Below are 22,420 nucleotides of genomic sequence, written 5' to 3'. Positions count from 1 at the left end.
CAGCTCTCATCAGCGCTGGCACCACACTCTGAGTGGCAGTGACAGCAGTGACTGTGTGTGGACGTGAAAATTGTTGTTCCAAGAGTTTTACATGCTTTTCTGCATTTAATAATTAAAGCCCTCCTGTGAGGAAGGGTTTTAAGTTTTTAATGAATAATACATTTTATTTTGATATTGATAGACTTCAAAACTCCGGAAAATTTACAGGAGTAGTACAATAAATGCTTAGATACAGTTCACCTTAAAGGGCACTATTTGCCCTTTTGTGACGGGCTTATTTTAGCATAAATTTTCAAAGTTCATTCATATTGTAGCCTGAATCAGTACATTATTCTTTTTGTTTGATAATATCCTTTTCCTTTTTTTTCGTTTTTGGTCTATTTAAAAATATTTTCATTGAAGTCTAGTCAGTTTATAGTGTTGCGTCAGTTTCTTGTGTACAGCACAAAACTTCAGTTAAATAGGAACATACCTGCATTCATTTTCATATTCTTTTTAAACATAAGTTACTATAAGTTATTAAATATATTCTCCTGTGCTATACAGTATATACTTGCTGTTTATTGTATACATACTCAGCATCTGCAAATCTTGAACTCCCAATTTATTCATTCCACACCCTCTCCCCTCTGGTAACCATAGTTTGGTTTCTATGTCTCTGTGTCTGTTTCTGTTCTGTAGATAAGTTTATCTTTTTGTTCCTTTGTTTTTGTTTTTTTTTTTGTTTGTTTTAGATTCCACATGTGAGCGATCTCATATGGTATTTTTCTTTCTCTTTCTGGCTTATTTCACTTAGAATGTCATTCTCCTGGTCCATTCATATTGCTGCAAATGGCATTATTTTATTATTATTTTATTGCTGAATAGTAGTCTATTGGACATATATACTACAACCTCTTTATCCAGTCGTCTGTCAGTGGACATTTAGGTTGTTTCCATGTCTTGATATTGTAAATAATGCTGCTGTGAACATTGGGGTGAAAGTGTCTTTTTGAATTACGTTTCCTTTCGGATATATGCCCTGGAGTGGGATTGCTGTGTCATCTGGGCCCCCAAGGTTTTGTCTTTTGAGGAACCTCTATACAGTTTTCCACAATGGCTCCACCAAACTGCATTCCCACCACAGTGTAGGAGTGTTCCCAATTCTCCACAGCCTCTCCAGCATTTAGTGTCTATGAACTTCTGAATGATGGCTATTCTGACTGGTGAAAGGTGATACTTGTTTGCAGTTTTGATTTGCATTTCTCTGATAATGTTATTGAGCATTTTTTCATGTGCCTATTGGCCATTTGTATGTCTTCATTGGAGAAATGTTTCTTTAGGTCTTCTGCCCATTTTTGGATTGAATTGTTTGTTTTTCTTTTTTATCAAGTGTAAAAGCTGTTTACATTTTCTGGGAATTAAGCCCTTGTCACTTTCATTTAATGCAACTATTTTCTCCCACTCCATAGGTTGTCTTTTTGCTTTAATTTTTGTTTTCTTTTCTGTGCAAAAGCTTGTAAGTTTAATTAGAACCCACTTGTATATTTTTGCTTGTATTTCTATTGCTTGAGTAGACTGCTCTTGGAAAATATTTTTGAGATATATGTCAGATGTTTTGCCTATGTCTTCTTCTAAGAGGTTTATAGTGTCTTGTCTACAATTTTAAGTCTTTAAGCCATTTTGAATTCATTTTTTTGTATGTTGTGAGGGGGTAGTCTAACTTCATTGATTTACATGCAGCTGTGCAGTTTTCCCTGCACCATTTGCTGAAGAGGCTGTCTTTGCTCAATTGTATGTTCTCACCTCCTTTGTCAAAGATTCAATTACCAAAAGTTTGTGGGACTATTCTTGGTAATTTTGTTTATCCATTCATTGATGGATGGATATTTTTAGTGACTTTTAGCTACTCTGAATGATACTGCTATGAATATTGATGTGCAAGTTTTTGTGAGAATACATTTCCATTCTGTTGGCTGTACAGTTGGCCCACCATATCTGTAGTTTCCACTTCATGGATCCAGATGGCTGATTGCAAAGGGACTTGATCATCCTTGGATTATGGTATCCAGGGTGGGGGGTTCCTGAAACCAACCCCCCGAGGACACTGAAGGATGACTCTACATGTAGGAGTGGAATTGCTCAGCCACATAACTCTAACCTTTTGAGGAAACATCGGGCTCTTCCAAAGAAGCTGCACCATTGCCCCTTTCCAACGGCTGCATATTGAGGGTATCCATTTCTCTGCCTCCTGATTGACACTTGTTATTGTCCATGTTTTGATTATAACCATCCTAGTGAGTTTAAAATGAGATCTCATTTTGATTATGATTTCGCTAGTGATGCTGACCATCTTTTCAGATGCTTATTGGCCAATTGTGTATCTATTTAAATCCTTGGCAAATTAAAAAATTGGGTCGATTTTCTTTGTATTGTTCAGTTGTAAGCATTTGTTTTATATCCTGGATACTAGTCTCTTATTAGATATATGCTTTGCAAGATTTTTCTCCTATTCTGCAGATTGTCATTTCACTTTAATTTTTTTAAACATTAAAACAATTTCTTTATAGGGGAGGTAATTAGATTTATTCATTTTGTTTTTCTTCCTTAGCACGCACTCTATCATTTGAGCTACCCCTTTCCCCTTTCATTTCACACTCTTGATGTTGTCCTTTGTAACAAATGATTTTAATTTGATGAAGTCCATTTTATCTATTTTGTTTTATCACTTGTGCTCTTGGTATTGTATCTAGGAAGCCATAGCCTATCCTATGACCACAAAGATTCATACTATGTCTTCTTTTAGAAAGTTCATATATTTAGTTTTTACGTTTCTGTCTGTGATCCATTTTGAATTAATATTTGTTATATAAAATACGGGGTCCAGATTCCAGATTCATTCTTTTGCCTTCAGATACCCAGGTGTCTCTGCTCCATTTGTTGGATAGACTATACTTTCAATGGAGTGTTGTTGGCACATTTCTGGAAAACTGACTGTAAATGTAAGTTTCCCCCCAGCATTTTTTATTGTGTCTCATAGATTTCTGCATCCAAACTTATGACAGAAGCATAATGACTTGAGTGCTATAGATTTGCTGTAACCTTTGAGTGAGTCCTCCAAATTTGCTCTTCTTTTTCAAGATTGTTTTGGCTGACCTGGGTCCCTTGCTTTCAATATGAATTTTGGGATCAGTTTTTCAATTTTTGCAAAGAAGTCAGCTGGAATTTTGATAGGGATTCCATTAAATATGTAGATTACTTTGGGAAGTCTTAACATTTTTAACAATATTTTCTACCATTGCATGATCATGGGATGCCTTCCATATATGAAGATATTTTAAATTTTTTTTGGTGATACTTCAAAATATTCAATGTACAAATCTTGTAAACTTTTGTTAAATGTATCTCTCATTTTATTTTTTATGCAGTTGTAAATGGAACGGCTTAGCTTCATAAGGGTGGGACTATATATATCAATTTATTTATTTCTAGGATTCCTACATAGCAAATACCCTAGGTTTATATTTGCTACATTGATCTATCCACAATTCTTCCCACCCCCGTGTCATAAGAAACCAAGACCCAGCTTAAGCCATCTGAACACCTATGTGGAAGTGAGAAATGAGACCTTTGGGTGGGGTTTGTGTAGATGATACTGAGATCTTATTCAGGATGGCTTCATCTTAATTTCTTTTAAACAATCCTTTCAGAGTACATAGTCAGATACATTAGGAAAATGCTGTTTTGATGTGCGGAGGAGCTAAGACTATAATTTTCAAGTAATTTCTAGTGAGAGTGTTGTACTTGAAACATAATTTGCATCAATCTTTGAAGATTTATGTTTCAGGAGCTTTGAGTCAATAATACCTGTCTTTATTCAATAACTACAACTAAATGCTCAAGCAACATGTAAGAGTTTGAGCAAACTGCTCCCGCCCCGTAGTGCTGGTTGGTTGCAGCTGTAACTGGAGTCAGCGCTTACCTCGCCCAGTACACTTGTGCTGATCTGCTCAAAACAGTTCGTCCAACAGTTTGTCGGTAGTCTTTTAGACAAAGCCATAAAGCATTGATTTAAGGTTGCTGGAATGTAATCTATTCTTATTAATATTAAGTAAGCACATATTGAGTACTTACTGTATGTTGGGAATTGTCCCTCAGCCTCACATGAATATTACTTCTAATAAAACCTCTCATATTTCCCTGTTATTTGCACTTTACAGATAAGGAGACTGAGGATTAGGTCTTCTCTCTTTTGGGGGGAGCTCATTATCAATGATGGGAAGTTGTAAGGAAAAAGATATTGATTCATCCAGAGAAAATATTTTTCTGAGATTCAGTATTGAAGAAGGTAACCACTGAAGAGGGTGATCATTGTTTGAGTGAGACGAGCCCCGGGTTGTACGGAGTCAGCATCCCTGTCCTGGACGCTGCACGTGTAGAGCTGCATGGTGGGTGAGGCGGCGCGGCCGCGCAGGGAAAGCAGATGCCGGGCAGTTGGGCTGTGCTCAGGCCCGGTGGGGCTTTCTCCTAAGAGCAGTGGACCGTCATTGACAGATTTTAAGTAGGCTAGTGCGATGCTCTCGTAGATCACTTTTGTCTTGTAGAATGCTTAGAAACATTTAGAAGGCTCGGCAGGAGGTGATGTGATGAGTCAGAGTAGGGTGGCTGCGAGGTGTAGCAGTGTTCAATTTTCAAGTGATTTTCAGTCCCAGGTTTGTGGCTCAGTAGCCGTGTCACTTTGGATGACACACCCAAGGAAGTGAAACAATTTATCTAATCAATAGAAGCAGTGATGTACCGAACTCCCAGGACTGCTGTGTAGATCCAGTGAGATAACGTGTGCACAGTGTGCAGCATGGTCCCCAGCACAGAGTGAGTGCTGAGGGAGTGCCAGTGAGTACCTGGTAGGACAGGTGTGGGTGGTGGATCTCGTTGACTGAGGAAATTTGCCCCTGAAGGAGGGGTCTTGTCACATCTGTGAGTGATTGGCCTGAGCTGGGAGAGGCAGGGAGACCTTGCCCCCGACCAAGGGCCCTGGGCAGGATGGCTATGGGAGGAACACCGTGAAGTTAGCTCTTTGCAGGTGGAGTTGGAGGTGCCCTTGAGACATCTAAGTGCAGTGTCACAATCACAGAAGTGGTCTGGTCCCGGGCTGTGCATTTTCCTGCTGAGATATTGATCTCTGAACGCGAAGACATACTTTACAGGACAAGTGAATAGTAGTATCATCTCTCATCAAAGCTCACATCTCTTTATTCATCACTCACTTTGCTAACTGGGTACTTACAGAACACACTTCACTGTCCTCCCCTGGGCTCAGGCTCCACAGAAAAGAGCTGGTGAGTCTCCCTCTTTTCCAGAAGAAGACATACTTAGCTGGTAGACTTCTATACCCCGCCAGACTTAGAATTTTAGGTTGTTGATTTAATTCTATTTTCTGTTGGTCATCTCCTGACAGGAGAGACGTTTTACCTCATGGTCAGGTTTCAATTAGCTGTTACTGAGAATTGCTGGTCTGATCCATAGTGTATTTATTCTATTAACTTTGTAGAGTACTTATCATTTTTCTGTCTTTGCTCTTTAATTTTGTTTGCCCCTTCAATTTTCTATCTTATTTGGGACCTTATTTTATTTTTTAATTAAAAAATGTCTATTAGCAGTTAACAAAACAAAAGCAAAGAAAAAATGCACATGATAGCTAAATTTAGAAAATATCTTGTGTGTTTTCTGTCTCAGCAATGGAGGGATCTAGAAACTCGTGAAAAGCTTCATTACATAAGTTCCTTTAAATTCTGATTAAGAAATAAAACCTTCCTTCCTCATCTTTCAAGCTGCACAGCTAATTGTCAAGAAAGTGAGGGGAAATTCTCAGAAGCCAAGACAAACCAGAAAGCAGGGATTCTGGGAGATACGTGAGCCTCAGAAGCCCTGGGGTGCCGGTTGGCTCCTGAACTGAGTTTCAGTTGCCCTGGCAGGAGGGCAGGAGGTGAGCCTGTGGCCTCTCACACTGGGAGTTGGATGGCTGTTCTTATATAAGGCCAAGCACATCCTGAGAATCCTGCTTTATAAAAGGTTGAATTAGAAAGAAAAGAATAAAAGCATTCCTCAAGGCAAGGAAGTAAGGAAAGTAAAATTTTTTGGAAGCGGGAAAAAATAACATATCCAAAGTAAGGATTTAGTTTAAAGCTGTTCTGGCATGAGAGTGACCACAAACCCATGGCAGAAAATCACAGCTCCTCCCGGAAAGAGAAGGTGTGTTTTGAATGAATCAGTGGACAGCCATTCTGAAAAAGGCCTCCAGAGTCTTCTGGATCAAGATACTGGACTCAAATACCTCCCTTCCATGGTCTCATTTAAATAACCAGAAAGGTTTTAAAGGAAAGAAGCCATAATCATAGTTCTATTTATTGACATTACTTTATGCTAGGAATTCAAAGGTGACTATGGAGTTGTCTCCTCTTTTATGGACCTTACTTTCTATTTGACATAGTTGGGGAACTTGGTGGAGGGTGGTGTTAGTATGTTGCAATTAACCAGGAGAGGAGTTTAAGAAAGCAGTGAAGGGTTGGTGACATTTTTCGCTGAGGACAGTCCTGTTCAGTTGGCTTGTAATTACAGGCTCGTTGAGTTGTCACTGGAGGGAATTAATCTTAAGGAATTTGGACTTAACTCAGGCCTCTTCAGAATGGACAAGTGAACCTGGAGAAAGACAGTCAAATCTGTGCAGACATTGAAGTTCACTTCAACATGTGGTATCCATGAGCCAAAGATAGGACTAGTAGGCAGCACTTCTTGAGGACAGAGGAGTGGTTTTTAAGGTTCTTCAAGAATGAATCCCAAGGTACCAGGATGGCCAGTTGTCAAACTGTGACTTTGCTCTTTGGACGGTGTATCCACCAAGGGTATTGGCTGTTTATAAGTTTCCATTTCTCCTTAATACATGTCAGGTTATGAGGACGTGGGCATAAACGTTTCACACCTTGTCAAGGTGACTTTGGGTACCTGCCTAGAATCATGGGCACAGTTGCGGCTGCGTCATACATCTTGCCGCACATCCCGCTCCCCGGCTCCGTGATCACGGCAGAGTGGTTCCTTATTGAGCTGTCCATCTCCTCTGTGACATCGTAACCAAACAAAAGATTGGAGAGTATTAGCTTGGCTTTTTTCTTTTCTAACATTCCCTTCAAATTATGATGACTGATAGTGGACCCAGTTACGTTTGCAGATGATTTACAAGTAGGGCTGTCAGTACAAACCTTGTAATCCCCGCTGTGTGATCTAGAGAAGAAAGTTACACTCTTTCCAAATTGTTTTGATGCACTTATGTGGGAAAATGATGTATGTTTGAATATGTATTTCCTCTCTTAATCATCATGGCTAGAGATGAATATTTGTAGACATGGAATGAGTACTCTGTATTTGAACTGTATGGTCCCCTAAATTCTCCCCAGCTTTTTAAAGTCATCACTGGAGTGCTACCTCCAGAGTGCCGCAAAGCATCCAACACTGCCTGCTCTTCGGACACTGTAAGTTTCCAAGTTGGAGAAGGCTGCTGGCTGGTGAGGCATTCTCTCGCACATCTCTGGTTGGGTGATGTGAGCTGAGAACACAAGAATTGGCAGACAGTAACTAACCACGATCACGTCCATTTCTGGAACACTCATGGAGGATTTTACACCTATGCTAGTGGAATACGTTATTTCATTTAGTTTTCCCAAAAATCATAATTAGATTTTATCACCTGTATTAAAAAGGAAACTGTCAAAGCGAGTGACGTGCAGACTTTGGACTGGAACACGGGTCTTTCTGATCCCTGTCTCTGTTCCCTCCCCGGCCTATCCTTGCAAATGACCAGGAGACTCTTCCTCAGTCTTGAGTTTCCCTCTGATGTTACCGCTCTCTTTGTTTCTAAGAGAGGAAAACAAGTCTAAACTTACTTTCCAGTTGGAAATGGAATGGAGAGTTAACGTTGGAAGCCGGGAGAATCTGTCCTGTGATGAAGTGGTCTCCGAGCCACTTCCACTGGGATGTCACATCACTGTCTGGGCCCCTTGCTCAGCCTGTGCACAGGTGACAGCGCAGTTGTGCCGAGCAGTCCTCCCGGACAGGGCAGTGGGTTGGAAATGAGTTTGGGGATTTGGTTTCATTACACAAGTTCCTGAGGGCCTTGACCTGGCACTTCGAGTGGGAGCATTCCCTGTCCCACAGACTGTGCTCTGGGCCCGTGCAGACCTGACGTGGCCTCAGCCTGAGTCTCAGGGCCCGTGGTGATGAGGAGCATTTTAGCCCAGGGTCTGCCGGAGGCTCTGAGACTACTGGGCTGTGGGACTTTGTCCAGGATGATAATAATTCCTCCCCGAGTTTCAGATTTCCTTGCCTGTGAGCCGGGGTAGTAGTTGTTTCTGAGATGATTGTAATGATTCAGTAATGGGCGCAGCGTGTGCTGACAGGTAGCTGGGTGCTTTAGGAGCAGAAGTCGCAGTCACTCTGTCAGCCTCTCCCTGTGCGCTCTGTGCTTTGAGAAGTTGTGTGTTTGGTGAAAGTCCCGCCCAGACCCTAGGGTCTAGATGAACTGTTGTTCCTTTACTTTCCCTTCCTTTTCCTCTTTCCCTTCTCTGTGTCCCATGTTTAGGTAGCAGATTCCTCTATTTCAGGGAATACGGGCTTTTCTAGTAAAGGGACAGGTGGAATGCGGAGAGGTGGGGCCCAGAGGGGGTCTGGAGTGTCTGCACAGTGCTGCTTCCCTGCGTTTCTGCATCCGGTCCCATCAGTGCACTAAGTCAGCCTTCCTCTTCCTTCCTGTGTCATCGGGTCTCTGTTTTAAGGGAAAACCATTTTTATGGGTCTTTTTTCACTTACGTGTTTCATTCAGATGCTTGTTGCTTTTCTCCCTGTGCTTCAGCGTTCTGAGGAGAAAATTCAGCCGTGCAGCATCCTCTGCGAGCTCTACGAGTTGATCGGCTTCCACTGCAAGTCCACCTTCTTCAAGCGGGTGGCCCCCGTGCGGCACGCGGCCCCCGGCATCCCGGAGCCTGGCGGGAAGGCCTGCTCCCGACTCCTCCTGCAGACGCTTCCTGGCTACAGTCTGTCACTGGACTTGCAGGACTTCAGCAAATGTGTTGGAACTAAAACATTGCTTCAGCCCCATTAACCATGCCTGGTTTGGGCCCTGCTGTCCTGCCTCATCAGGGTGAATCTTGATTCATTTAGAACAGGGCTCAGCAGACTTTTCCTTTCAAGGGCTTGGGGGTAAATATTTCAGGGTCTGAAAACCTCCTGATCTCTGGTGCAGCTGCTCAGCTCTACTGTTTAGATGCCAGAACAGCCAGATAGTCCACACACCCATAGAGCTTTATTAACAGCGGTGGCTGGGGCTGGATTGGGTGTATGAACTGCAGTTTGCCCCCACAGCCTCCTCAATATTGACACCTGCACCAGAGTGTACATTTGTGACAATGGGTGAACCTACACTGACATGTCATCATCACCCATAGCCCATAGTTGACACTAGGATTTACACATTGTGTTGTGCACTCTGTGGTTTTGGACAGATGTACAATGACATGTATCCACCATCACAGCATCATACAGAGTCGTGTGTCTTAGTGACCTTAAAATGCTCCGTGCTGCACCTCATTCATTGCTCTTTCCCCTCTAGCCTCTGGCAGCCACTGATCTTTCAGTCTCTGTGTTTTTCCCTTTCCCAGAACACCATACAGTTGGAATCAGACAGTTGCTGAAACTTCCCAGATTGGCTTCTTTCACTTGGTAATATGCATTTAAGGTTCCTCCATGTCTTTCCATTCCTTGATAACTCATTTCATTTTAGCACCAAATAATAGTCCATTTTCTGGCGGGACCACAGTTTATTTATCCATTCACCTACTGAAGAAGAGCTTAGTTGCTTCTGAATCCTGTTGAGTATGAATAAAGCTGCTATTAACATCTGTATGCAGATTTGTGTGTGAACATAAGTTTCCATTTCATCGAGTAAACACCAAGGAGCACAGTTGACGGATCATATGTTAGAATTACGTCTAGCTCTGTAAAAAATTGCCAGAACGTCTTCCAAAGTACCTGGGCCATTTTTCATTCCCACCAACAATGCATTATAATTTCTGGTGCTCCACATCCTCACCAGCATTCGGTGCTGTCAGTGTTCTGCATTTTGGCAGTTCTGACAGGTGTGCAGTGGTATCTCGCTGTTTCAGTCTGCATCCCCTTGATGACAGGTGCTGTGGAGCATCTTTCCAAAGGCTTCTTTGGCATCCAGATTTCTTCTTTGATGAGGTGTGTGTTCAGGCATTTTGCTCATTTTTTAATCAGGTTATTCATCCTTCTTGTTGAGTGTAAAGAAATTTTGGTATATTCTGGATTTCAGCCCTTTATCAGTGTGTCCCTGCCCTTCACCTTCAGTGCCAGAGTTGTCCTTTGGGTCTCAGTGGAGTGTCAGATCTTCAAAGAGATTCCCTGTCTTCCCTCAGCCTAAATACTGTCCTTGTATTTTTCACTTTCATTGACTCATTTTGTTCTTTTTAAATAGCATTTCCCATAATTTGTAAGTATATTAAAGAGAAAAGGGCAATGATTGAACACCGACTGCCCCACCAGGCTGTGTGCCCTGTGAGAGCAGAGGCCCTGTCCCCACTCACCGTTTCCCATGACAGCACATGGCACATGTCCATGTAAAAGTGTGTAACGTGGGGCCAAACCTGATGAGCAGCTATGACGACATGTGTTGTCTACCATTTATTGAGTAGACTTTGTTTCTGATCTTAATTATTAAATCATATGAATGAAACTTGGTTGTTTTGAAAAATAAAACAACAAAGCACACCTCAATGTGATTGGTAATTTCTACTTAGATTTCTGACCCAGGAGGGGATGTTCACCATCATTTTGTGGAGGAGGTTGGGAAGGTAAAGTAAGAGAGTGAGATCAAATAAAGTAAAAATGATAACAGTCAGTTGGCTATATTTTCACTGAAATAAAAGTTATTTTAAAACCTATCTCAGCTGTTGTTCTGTTGTTTTAAACATTTCTCATAGAATTAAATGGAAGCACACTAAACCCTGAAAGGGAAACTGTGTGCTGAGGTCCTGAAAATAGTTTATGTCTATTTCTTGAGATACAAATTTTCCTGCTGGTTACAGAAATTCGAGGCGGGAACACAACAGTGCACTGCATGTGTCTGCCGGCTTCACGGGCTGCTCAGTGTCAATTTCATTTTCTTGGGTTGCAGTTTAGGACGGATTTCCATGAGAAATATTGCTCAGCATTTTCCTGAATGAAGGATTGAATTTTCCACAGGAAATATTATGAAAGACAGTGACAAGGCACAAGGGATTCCCATAAAGGAATAGTTGATGTAATAAACTCTCACTATGGTGAATATTTTTAATAAAAGCCAGTTGAAAATTTTATCACTAGGTCAAATGGCAAAAATCCGTCTGAAGAAAAAAGATTCAAATTTTATAGAAGAAGTGGTTTGAATCAAGTAGAAATAATGATTTCTACACTATTTGTTGTAAGAAATTATAATCAGTATTATCATAATAGCCGGTGGTAGGAAGTGGATCATTATTTATTTATTAAAAAAAAATCCACAAGGTACTATTTGCCCCATTCTTGATGCGGCAACCTGTGGTTAGTTAAGTTGGGACATTTAGGAAACTTAGCTAGGTTTTACGGACATTGATTTCAGCCACTTCATCTTTACTACAATCTCTTCTTTTGTGTCGGCATATTGTCCATACATATATATGGGGAGGAACAACCTCCAACTCGGTTTTACAGTGAAAACGGCAGGCACTTCAAACCGGCACTAGGAAACAGACTGAGAAACCAGAGTCAGTGTTTCTCCTGCAACCCGTTCCCTTTGTGCTGGATGAACGAAAGTATCTCCACATGCTCAGTTCTGAGAGATAAGTGTGTGTGAAAGCCGTCCTGCACCTAGCTTGAAGGGAACACAAAGTTTCTTTTCAGTTGCAAACTCCTCTCCATACATATATATGGGGAGGTACAAGCTCCAACTCGGTTTTACAGTGAAAACGGCAGGCACTTCAAACCGGCACTAGGAAACAGACTGAGAAACCAGAGTAAGGGTTTCTCCTGCAACCCGTTCCCTTTGTGCTGGATGAACGAACGTCTCTCCACATGCTCAGTTCTGAGAGATTAGTGTGTGTGGAAGCCGTCCTTCACCTAGCTTGAAGGGAACACAAAGTTTCTTTTCAGTTGCCAACTCCACTCCATACATATATATGGGGAGGTACAAGCTCCAACTCGGTTTTACAGTGAAAACGGCAGGCACTTCAACCCGGCACTAGGAAACAGACTGAGAAACCAGAGTAAGGGTTTCTCCTGCAACCCGTTCCCTTTGTGCTGGATGAACGAACGTCTCTCCACATGCTCAGTTCTGAGAGATAAGTGTGTGTGAAAGCCGTCCTTCACCTAGCTTGAAGGGAACACAATGTTTCTTTTCAAATGCAAACTCCACTCCATACATATATATGGGGAGGTACAAGCTCCAACTCGGTTTTACAGTGAAAACGGCAGGCACTTCAAACCGGCACTAGGAAACAGACTGAGAAACCAGAGAAAGGGTTTCTCCTGCAACCCGTTCCCTTTGTGCTGGATGAACGAACGTCTCTCCAGTTGCTCAGTTCTGAGAGATAAGTGTGTGTGAAAGCCGTCCTTCACCTAGCTTGAAGGGAACACAAAGTTTCTTTTCAGTTGCAAACTCCACTCCATACATATATATGGGGAGGTACAAGTCTAACTCGGTTTTACAGTGAAAACGGCAGGCACTTCAAACCGGCACTAGGAAACAGACTGAGAAACCAGAGTAAGGGTTTCTCCTGCAACCCGTTCCCTTTGTGCTGGATGAACGAACGTCTCTCCACATGCTCAGTTCTGAGAGATAAGTGTGTGTGAAAGCTGTCCTTCACCTAGCTTGAAGGGAACACAAAGTTTCTTTTCAGTTGCCAACTCCACTCCATACATATATATGGGGAGGTCCAAGCTCCAACTCGGTTTTACAGTGAAACCGGAGGGACTTCAAACCGGCACTAGGAAACAGACTGAGAAACCAGAGTAAGGGTTTCTCCTGCAACCCGTTCCCTTTGTGCTGAATGAACGAACGTCTCTCCACATGCTCAGTTCTGAGAGATAAGTGTGTGTGAAAGCCGTCCTTCACCTAGCTTGCCGGGAACACAAAGTTTCTTTTCAGTTGCCAACTCCACTCCATACATATATATGGGGAGGTACAAGCTCCAACTCGGTTTTACAGTGAAAACGGCAGGCACGTCAAACCGGCACTAGGAAACAGACTGAGAAACCAGAGTAAGGGTTTCTCCTGCAATCCGTTCCCTTTGTGCTGGATGAACGAAAGTCTCTCCACATGCTCAGTTCTGAGAGATAAATGTGTGTGAAAGCCGTCCTTCACCTAGTTTGAAGGGAACACAAAGTTTCTTTTCAGTTGCAAATTCCACTCCATACATATATATGGGGAGGTACAAGATCCAACTCGGTTTTACAGTGAAAACAGAGGGACTTCAAACCGGCACTAGGAAACAGACTGAGAAACCTGAGTAAGGGTTTCTCCTGCAACCCGTTCCCTTTGTGCTGGATGAACGAACGTTTCTCCACATGCTCAGTTCTGAGAGATAAGTGTGTGTGAAAGCCGTACTTCACCTATCTTGAAGGGAACACATAGTTTCTCTTCAGTTGCAAACTCCACTCCATACATATGTATGGGGAGGAACAAGCTCCAACTCGGTTTTACAGTGAAAACGGCAGGCACTTCAAACCGGCACTAGGAAACAGACTGAGAAACCAGAGTAAGGGTTTCTCCTGCAACCCGTTCCCTTTGTGCTGGATGAACGAACGTCTCTCCACATGCTCAGTTCTGAGAGATAAGTGTGTGTGAAAGCCGTCCTTCACCTAGCTTGAAGGGAACACAAAGTTTCTTTTCAGTTGCAAACTCCACTCCATACATATATATGGGGTGGTACAAGCTCCAACCCGGGTTTATAGTGAAAAAGGCAGGTACTTCAAACCGGGACTAGGAAACAGACTGAGAAACCAGAGTAAGGGTTTCTCCTGCAACCCGTTCCTTTGAGCTGGATGAACGAACGTCTCTCCACATGCTCAGTTCTGAGAGATATGTGTGTGTGAAAGCCGTCCTTCACCTAGCTTGAAGGGAACACAAAGTTTCTTTTCAGTTGCCAACACCACTCCATACCTTTATATGGGGAGGTACAAGCTCCAACTCGGTTTTACAGTGAAAACGGCAGGCACTTCAAACCGGCACTAGGAAACAGACTGAGAAACCAGAGTAAAGGTTTCTCATGCAACCCGTTCCCTTTGTGCTGGATGAATGAACGTCTCTCCACATGCTCAGTTCTGAGAGATAAGTGTGTGTGAAAGCCGTCCTTCACCTAGCTTGAAGGGAACACAAAGTTTCTTTTCAGTTGCAAACTCCACTCCATACATATATATGGGGAGGTACAAGCTCCAACTCGATTTTACGGTGAAAACGGCAGGCACTTCAAACCGGCACTAGGAAACAGACTGAGAAACCAGAGTAAGGGTTTCTCCTGCAACCCGTTCCCTTTGTGCTGGATGAACGAACGTCTCTCCTCATGCTCAGTTCTGAGAGATAAGTGTGTGTGAAAGCCGTCCTTCACCTAGCTTGAAGGAAACACAAAGTTTCTTTTCAGTTGCCAACTCCACTCCATACATATATATGGGGAGGTACAAGCTCCAACTCGGTTTTACAGTGAAAACGGCAGGCACTTCAAACCGGCACAAGGAAACACACTGAGAAACCAGAGTAACGGTTTCTCCTGCAACCCGTTCCCTTTGTGCTGGATGAACGAACGTCTCTCCACATGCTCATTTCTGAGAGATAAAAGTGTGTGAAAGCCGTCCTTCACCTAGCTTGAAGGGAACACAAAGTTTCTTTTCAGTTGCAAACTCCACACCATACATATATATTGGGAGGTACAAGCTCCAACTCGGTTTTACAGTGAAAACGGCAGGCACTTCAAACCGGCACTAGGAAACAGACTGAGAAACCAGAATAAGGGTTTCTCCTGCAACCCGTTCCCTTTGTGCTGGATGAACGAACGTCTCTCCACATGCTCAGTTCTGAGAAATAAGTGTGTGTGAAAGCCGTCCTTCACCTAGCTTGAAGGGAACACAAAGTTTCTTTTCAGTTGCCAACTCCACTCCATACATATATATGGGGAGGTACAAGCTCCAACTCGGTTTTACAGTGAAACCGGAGGGACTTCAAACCGGCACTAGGAAACAGACTGAGAAACCAGAGTAAGGGTTTCTCCTGCAACCCGTTCCCTTTGTGCTGAATGAACGAACGTCTCTCCACATGCTCAGTTCTGAGAGATAAGTGTGTGTGAAAGCCGTCCTTCACCTAGCTTGCCGGGAACACAAAGTTTCTTTTCAGTTGCCAACTCCACTCCATACATATATATGGGGAGGTACAAGCTCCAACTTGGTTTTACAGTGAAAACGGCAGGCACTTCAAACCGGCACTAGGAAACAGACTGAGAAACCAGAGTAAGGGTTTCTCCTGCAACCCGTTCCCTTTGTGCTTGATGAACGAACGTCTCTCCACATGCTCAGTTCTGAGAGATAAGTGTGTGTGAAAGCCGTTCTTCACCTAGCTTGAAGGGAACACAAAGTTTCTTTTCAGTTGCAAATTCCACTCCATACATATATATGGGGAGGTACAAGCTCCAACTCGGTTTTACAGTAAAAACGGCAGGCACTACAAACCGGCACTAGCAAACAGACTGAGAAACCAGAGTAAGGGTTTCTCCTGCAATCCGTTCCCTTTGTGCTGGATGAACGAACGTCTCTACACATGCACAGTTCTGAGAGATAAGTGTGTGTGAAAGCCGTCCTTCACATAGCTTGAAGGAAACACAAAGTTTCTCTTCAGTTGCAAACTCCACTCCATATATATATATGGGGAGGTACAAGCTTCAACTCGGTTTTACAGTGAAAACGGAGGGATTCAAACCGGCACTAGGAAACAGACTGAGAAACCAGAGTAAGGGTTTTTCTGCAACCCGTTCCTTTGTGCTGGATGAACGAACGTCTCTTCACATACTCAGTTCTGAGAGATAAGTGTGTGTGAAAGCCGTTCTTCACCTAGCTTGAAGGGAACACAAAGTTTCTTTTCAGTTGCAAATTCCACTCCATACATATATATGGGGAGGTACAAGCTCCAACTCTGTTTTACAGTAAAACGGCAGGCACTACAAACTGGCCCTAGCAAACAGACTGAGAAACCAGAGTATGGGTTTCTCCTGCAATCCGTTCCCTTTGTGCTGGATGAACGAACGTCTCTCCACATGCACAGTTCGGAGAGATAAGTGTGTGTGAAAGCCGTCCTTCACCAAGCTTGAAGGAAACACAAAGTTTCTTTTCAGTTGCCAACTCCACTCCATACATATATATGGGGAGGTACAAGCTCCAACTCGGTTTTACAGTGAAAACTGCAGGCACTTCAAACCGGCACAAGGAAACAGACTGAGAAACTAGAGTAACGGTTTCCCCTGCAACCCGTTCCCATTGTGCTGGATGAACGAACGTCTCTCCACATGCTCAGTTCTGAGAGATAACTGTGTGTGAAAGCCGTCCTTCACCTAGCTTGAAGGGAACACAAAGTTTCTTTTCAGTTGCAAACTCCACACCATACATATATATGGGGAGGTACAAGCTCCAACTCGGTTTTACAGTGAAAACGGCAGGCACTTCAAACCGGCCCTAGGAAACATACTGAGAAACCAGAGTCAGGGTTTCTCCTGCAACCCTTTCCCATTGTGCTGGATGAACGAACGTCTCTCCACATGCTCAGTTCTGAGAGATAAGTGTGTGTGAAAGCCGTACTTCACCTATCTTGAAGGGAACACAAAGTTTCTCTTCAGTTGCAAACTCCACTCCATACATATATATGGGGAGGAACAAGCTCCAACTCGGTTTTACAGTGAAAACGGCAGGCACTTCAAACCGGCACTAGGAAACAGACTGAGAAACCAGAGTAAGGGTTTCTCCTGCAACCCGTTCCCTTTGTGCTGGATGAACGAACGTCTCTCCACATGCTCATTTCTGAGAGATAAAAGTGTGTGAAAGCCGTCCTTCACCTAGCTTGAAGGGAACACAAAGTTTCTTTTCAGTTGCCAACTCCACTCCATACATATATATGGGGAGGTACAAGCTCCAACTCGGTTTTACAGTGAAAACGGCAGGCACTTCAAACCGGCACTAGGAAACAGACTGAGAAAGCAGAGTAAGGGTTTCTCCTGCAACCCGTTCCCTTTGTGCTGGATGAAAGAACGTCTCTCCACATGCTCAGTTCTGAGAGATAAGTGTGTGTGAAAGCCGTCCTTCACCTAGCTTGAAGGGAACACAAAGTTTCTTTTCAGTTGCCAACTCCACTCCATACATATATATGGGGAGGTACAAGCTCCAACTCGGTTTTACAGTGAAACCGGAGGGACTTCAAACCGGCACTAGGAAACAGACTGAGAAACCAGAGTAAGGGTTTCTCCTGCAACCCGTTCCCTTTGTGCTGAATGAACGAACTTCTCTCCACATGCTCAGTTCTGAGAGATAAGTGTGTGTGAAAGCCGTCCTTCACCTAGCTTGCCGGGAACACAAAGTTTCTTTTCAGTTGCCAACTCCACTCCATACATATATATGGGGAGGTACAAGCTCCAACTCGGTTTTACAGTGAAAACGGCAGGCACGTCAAACCGGCACTAGGAAACAGACTGAGAAACCAGAGTAAGGGTTTCTCCTGCAACCCGTTCCGTTTGTGCTGGATGAACGAATGTCTCTCCACATGCTCAGTTCTGAGAGATAAATGTGTGTGAAAGCCGTCCTTCACCTAGCTTGAAGGGAACACAAAGTTTCTTTTCAGTTGCAAATTCCACTCCATACATATATATGGGGAGGTCCAAGCTCCAACTCGGTTTTACAGTGAAAACGGAGGGACTTCAAACCGGCACTAGGAAACGGACTGAGAAACCAGAGTAAGGGTTTCTCCTGCAACCCGTTCCCTTTGTGCTTGATGAACGAACGTCTCTCCACATGCTCAGTTCTGAGAGATAAGTGTGTGTGAAAGCCGTTCTTCACCTAGCTTGAAGGGAACACAAAGTTTCTTTTCAGTTGCAAATTCCACTCCATACATATATATGGGGAGGTACAAGCTCCAACTCGGTTTTACAGTAAAAACGGCAGGCACTACAAACCGGCACTAGCAAACAGACTGAGAAACCAGAGTAAGGGTTTCTCCTGCAATCCGTTCCCTTTGTGCTGGATGAACGAAAGTCTCTCCACATGCACAGTTCTGAGAGATAAGTGTGTGTGAAAGCCGTCCTTCACCTAGCTTGAAGGAAACACAAAGTTTCTCTTCAGTTGCAAACTCCACTCCATATATATATATGGGGAGGTACAAGCTCCAACTCGGTTTTACAGTGAAAACGGAGGGATTCAAACCGGCACTAGGAAACAGACTGAGAAACCAGAGTAAGGGTTTCTTCTGCAACCCGTTCCTTTGTGCTGGATGAACGAACGTCTCTTCACATACTCAGTTCTGAGAGATAAGTGTGTGTGAAAGCCGTTCTTCACCTAGCTTGAAGGGAACACAAAGTTTCTTTTCAGTTGCAAATTCCACTCCATACATATATATGGGGTGGTACAAGCTCCAACTCTGTTTTACAGTAAAAACGGCAGGCACTACAAACTGGCCCTAGCAAACAGACTGAGAAACCAGAGTATGGGTTTCTCCTGCAATCCGTTCCCTTTGTGCTGGATGAACGAAAGTCTCTCCACATGCTCAGTTCTGAGAGATAAGTGTGTGTGAAAGCGGTCCTTCACCAAGCTTGAAGGAAACACAAAGTTTCTTTTCAGTTGCCAACTCCACTCCATACATATATATGGGGAGGTACAAGCTCCAACTCGGTTTTACAGTGAAAACTGCAGGCACTTCAAACCGGCACAAGGAAACAGACTGAGAAACTAGAGTAACGGTTTCTCCTGCAACCCGTTCCCTTTGTGCTGGATGAACGAACGTCTCTCCACATGCTCAGTTCTGAGAGATAACTGTGTGTGAAAGCCGTCCTTCACCTAGCTTGAAGGGAACACAAAGTTCCTTTTCAGTTGCAAACTCCACTCCATACATATATATGGGGAGGTACAAGCACCAACTCGGTTTTACAGTGAAAACGGCAGGCAATTCAAACCGGCACTAGGAAACAGACTGAGAAACCAGAGTAAGGGTTTCTCATGCAACCCGTTCCCTTTGTGCTGGATGAACGAACGTCTGTCCACATGCTCAGTTCTGAGAGATAAGTGTGTGTGAAAGCCGTCCTTCACCTAGCTTGAAGGGAACACAAAGTTTCTTTTCAGTTGCAAACTCCACACCATACATATATATGGGGAGGTACAAGCTCCAACTCGGTTTTACAGTGAAAACGGCAGGCACTTCAAACCGGCACTAGGAAACATACTGAGAAACCAGAGTCAGGGTTTCTCCTGCAACCCGTTCCCATTTTGCTGGATGAACGAACGTCTCTCCACATGCTCAGTTCTGAGAGATAAGTGTGTGTGAAAGCCGTACTTCACCTATCTTGAAGGGAACACAAAGTTTCTCTTCAGTTGCAAACTCCACTCCATACATATATATGGGGAGGAACAAGCTCCAACTCGGTTTTACAGTGAAAAAGGCAGGCACTTCAAACCGGCACTAGGAAACAGACTGAGAAACCAGAGTAAGGGTTTCTCCTGCAACCCGTTCCCTTTGTGCTGGATGAACGAACGTCTCTCCACATGCTCATTTCTGAGAGATAAAAGTGTGTGAAAGCCGTCCTTCACCTAGCTTGAAGGGAACACAAAGTTTCTTTTCAGTTGCCAACTCCACTCCATACATATATATGGGGAGGTACAAGCTCCAACTCGGTTTTACAGTGAAAACGGCAGGCACTTCAAACCGGCACTAGGAAACAGACAGAGAAAGCAGAGTAAGGGTTTCTCCTGCAACCCGTTCCCTTTGTGCTGGATGAACGAACGTCTCTCCACATGCTCAGTTCTGAGAGATAAGTGTGTGTGAAAGCCGTCCTTCACCTAGCTTGAAGGGAACACAAAGTTTCTTTTCAGTTGCCAACTCCACTCCATACATATATATGGGGAGGTACAAGCTCCAACTCGGTTTTACAGTGAAAACGGCAGGCACGTCAAACCGGCACTAGGAAACAGACTGAGAAACCAGAGTAAGGGTTTCTCCTGCAACCCGTTCCCTTTGTGCTGGATGAACGAATGTCTCTCCACATGCTCAGTTCTGAGAGATAAATGTGTGTGAAAGCCGTCCTTCACCTAGCTTGAAGGGAACACAAAGTTTCTTTTCAGTTGCAAATTCCACTCCATACATATATATGGGGAGGTACAAGATCCAACTCGGTTTTAAAGTGAAAACGGAGGGACTTCAAACCGGCACTAGGAAACAGACTGAGAAACCTGAGTAAGGGTTTCTCCTGCAACCAGTTCCCTTTGTGCTGGATGAACGAACGTCTCTCCACATGCTCATTTCTGAGAGATAAGTGTGTGTGAAAGCCGTACTTCACCTATCTTGAATGGAACACAAAGTTTCTCTTCAGTTGCAAACTCCACTCCATACATATATATGGGGAGGAACAAGCTCCAACTCGGTTTTACAGTGAAAACGGCAGGCACGTCCAACCGGCACTAGGAAACAGACTGAGAAACCAGAGTAAGGGTTTCTCCTGCAACCCGTTCCCTTTGTGCTGGATGAACGAACGTCTCTCCACATGCTCATTTCTGAGAGATAAAAGTGTGTGAAAGCCGTCCTTCACCTAGCTTGAAGGGAACACAAAGTTTCTTTTCAGTTGCCAACTCCACTCCATACATATATATGGGGAGGTACAAGCTCCAACTCGGTTTTACAGTGAAAACGGCAGGCACTTCAAACCGGCACTAGGAAACAGACTGAGAAAGCAGAGTAAGGGTTTCTCCTGCAACCCGTTCCCTTTGTGCTGGATGAACGAACGTCTCTCCACATGCTCAGTTCTGAGAGATAAGTGTGTGTGAAAGCCGTCCTTCACCTAGCTTGAAGGGAACACAAAGTTTCTTTTCAGTTGCCAACTCCACTCCATACATATATATGGGGAGGTACAAGCTCCAACTCGGTTTTACAGTGAAACCGGAGGGACTTCAAACCGGCACTAGGAAACAGACTGAGAAACCAGAGTAAGGGTTTCTCCTGCAACCCGTTCCCTTTGTGCTGAATGAACGAACGTCTCTCCACATGCTCAGTTCTGAGAGATAAGTGTGTGTGAAAGCCGTCCTTCACCTAGCTTGCCGGGAACACAAAGTTTCTTTTCAGTTGCCAACTCCACTCCATACATATATATGGGGAGGTACAAGCTCCAACTCGGTTTTACAGTGAAAACGGCAGGCACGTCAAACCGGCACTAGGAAACAGACTGAGAAACCAGAGTAAGGGTTTCTCCTGCAACCCGTTCCCTTTGTGCTGGATGAACGAAAGTCTCTCCACATGCTCAGTTCTGAGAGATAAATGTGTGTGAAAGCCGTCCTTCACCTAGTTTGAAGGGAACACAAAGTTTCTTTTCAGTTGCAAATTCCACTCCATACATATATATGGGGAGGTACAAGATCCAACTCGGTTTTACAGTGAAAACGGAGGGACTTCAAACCGGCACTAGGAAACAGACTGAGAAACCTGAGTAAGGGTTTCTCCTGCAACCCGTTCCCTTTGTGCTGGATGAACGAACGTCTCTCCACATGCTCAGTTCTGAGAGATAAGTGTGTGTGAAAGCCGTACTTCACCTATCTTGAAGGGAACACAAAGTTTCTCTTCAGTTGCAAACTCCACTCCATACATATATATGGGGAGGAACAAGCTCCAACTCGGTTTTACAGTGAAAACGGCAGGCACTTCCAACCGGCACTAGGAAACAGACTGAGAAAGCAGAGTAAGGGTTTCTCCTGCAACCCGTTCCCTTTGTGCTGGATGAACGAATGTCTCTCCACATGCTCAGTTCTGAGAGAAAAATGTGTGTGAAAGCCGTCCTTCACCTAGCTTGAAGGGAACACAAAGTTTCTTTTCAGTTGCAAATTCCACTCCATACATTTATATGGGGAGGTACAAGATCCAACTCGGTTTTACAGTGAAAACGGAGGGACTTCAAACCGGCACTAGGAAACAGACTGAGAAACCTGAGTAAGGGTTTCTCCTGCAACCAGTTCCCTTTGTGCTGGATGAACGAACGTCTCTCCACATGCTCATTTCTGAGAGATAAGTGTGTGTGAAAGCCGTACTTCACCTATCTTGAATGGAACACAAAGTTTCTCTTCAGTTGCAAACTCCACTCCA

The 22,420-nt window shown here is 43.7% G+C and overlaps 1 protein-coding gene across 1 annotated transcript in view; it reads left to right on the top strand.

The window, feature by feature from the left end:
• Window positions 1-9,408, top strand: part of LOC140690317 (trafficking protein particle complex subunit 9-like) — a 103,785-nt gene extending 94,377 nt beyond the window's left edge. Inside the window, exon 3 of the mRNA XM_072952020.1 lies at window positions 8,882-9,408. Coding sequence (XP_072808121.1) covers window positions 8,882-9,130 — 249 coding nt within the window. The 3' untranslated portion in view covers window positions 9,131-9,408. The remainder of the gene's footprint in view (window positions 1-8,881) is intronic.
• The last annotated feature ends 13,012 nt before the right edge of the window (window positions 9,409-22,420 follow it).

This window comes from Vicugna pacos, chromosome 30 (genome assembly GCF_048564905.1).
Source record: "Vicugna pacos chromosome 30, VicPac4, whole genome shotgun sequence".
Classification (NCBI taxonomy): Eukaryota; Metazoa; Chordata; class Mammalia; order Artiodactyla; family Camelidae; genus Vicugna; species Vicugna pacos.
Note: the sequence above shows the minus strand (reverse complement) of the source record. Positions and strands in the feature narration are given on the sequence as shown.